Here is a 1021-nt window from a genome sequence, read left to right on the forward strand (position 1 = left end):
TGAACATTATCGTAGTGGGCACTGTGAACATAGCTTAACGAAATCTGCTCTCAAACACAAGGTGAATTCAGGCTTAAAATGGCTACAATGACAGGCTGATCTAAAATTTCTATTCCAGTTGCCCTTGGGGTTTTGGGGTGTTCCAAATCAGATTCCAATGAAGGACACTGCAGCAATACACAATGCAATGTGTCTGAGGGCTCGCACGTGCTGGTTCACATCAGTGCCCTTTAGCATGTAGGGCTAGCTGCCAGTCAAAGGCTCCCTTCATCCAAGCTCAAACTAACTTCATGTCGTTCAGCAAAGCATGCGCTGCATGCATCTGCTATTTCTCCTCTCTTGTTTAGACTAAATGAGGACAGAGCCTGCATATCTTGTTAAATGTTTGCTGTAGTGTTCACAGTCACATTCTTGGAGAGGCTTGAAAAATTAAGGCCAAGCACAAAAGGTACCCTGAACTTATTACTATATTTGATAAGAAGAGGGGATCCTGTGTTCGTGGAGGTGCTGGGAATGCCACAGATCCTGGAAACATGAAGGACACGAAGGTGATTGGAACTAGGACTCAGCATGGAGACAGCAAGGAAAACCCTACTTGCGCGCCCTGTTAACATTATATGGTGAAATAACTGCTTGGGAGATGAGGGGAGTGCAGTGGCCATTATCCACCTAGACTTCAGGAAGGCTTTATACACTGTCTGCCAGAATACCATCATGGAGAAGCTGAAGAAGCATGGGATGGCTGAACAGACAGGAAGATGGGCTGAAAAGAGGCTGAACCACTGGGCCCAGAGGGTGGTGACCAGTGGCACCAAGTCTAGCTGGAGGCCCGGAACCAGCGGTGAACCCCAAGGCAAGGGGCATTGCCAGCAGGTGGAGGGAGGTGGTCCTTCCCCTCTGCTGTGTCCTGCTCTGGGATCCCCAGCGCGAGAGAGACATGGCCATGCTGGAGAGAACCCCCAGCCCAGTGCCCCCCCCACTGCCCCTCCCAGTGTCCGTTGGGGTCGGAATGTTGGTCCGT

The 1021-nt window shown here is 50.4% G+C and overlaps 1 protein-coding gene across 1 annotated transcript in view; it reads left to right on the forward strand.

The window, feature by feature from the left end:
* The first annotated feature begins 714 nt into the window (after window positions 1-714).
* SUSD4 (sushi domain containing 4) overlaps window positions 715-1021 on the forward strand; it is a 106640-nt gene continuing 106333 nt past the window's right edge. Inside the window, exon 1 of the mRNA XM_009333703.1 lies at window positions 715-853. Coding sequence (XP_009331978.1) covers window positions 715-853 — 139 coding nt within the window. The remainder of the gene's footprint in view (window positions 854-1021) is intronic.

The sequence above is a fragment of the Pygoscelis adeliae genome, unplaced genomic scaffold, assembly GCF_000699105.1.
Source record: "Pygoscelis adeliae isolate BGI_AS28 unplaced genomic scaffold, ASM69910v1 Scaffold1, whole genome shotgun sequence".
NCBI classification, from domain to species: domain Eukaryota; kingdom Metazoa; phylum Chordata; class Aves; order Sphenisciformes; family Spheniscidae; genus Pygoscelis; species Pygoscelis adeliae.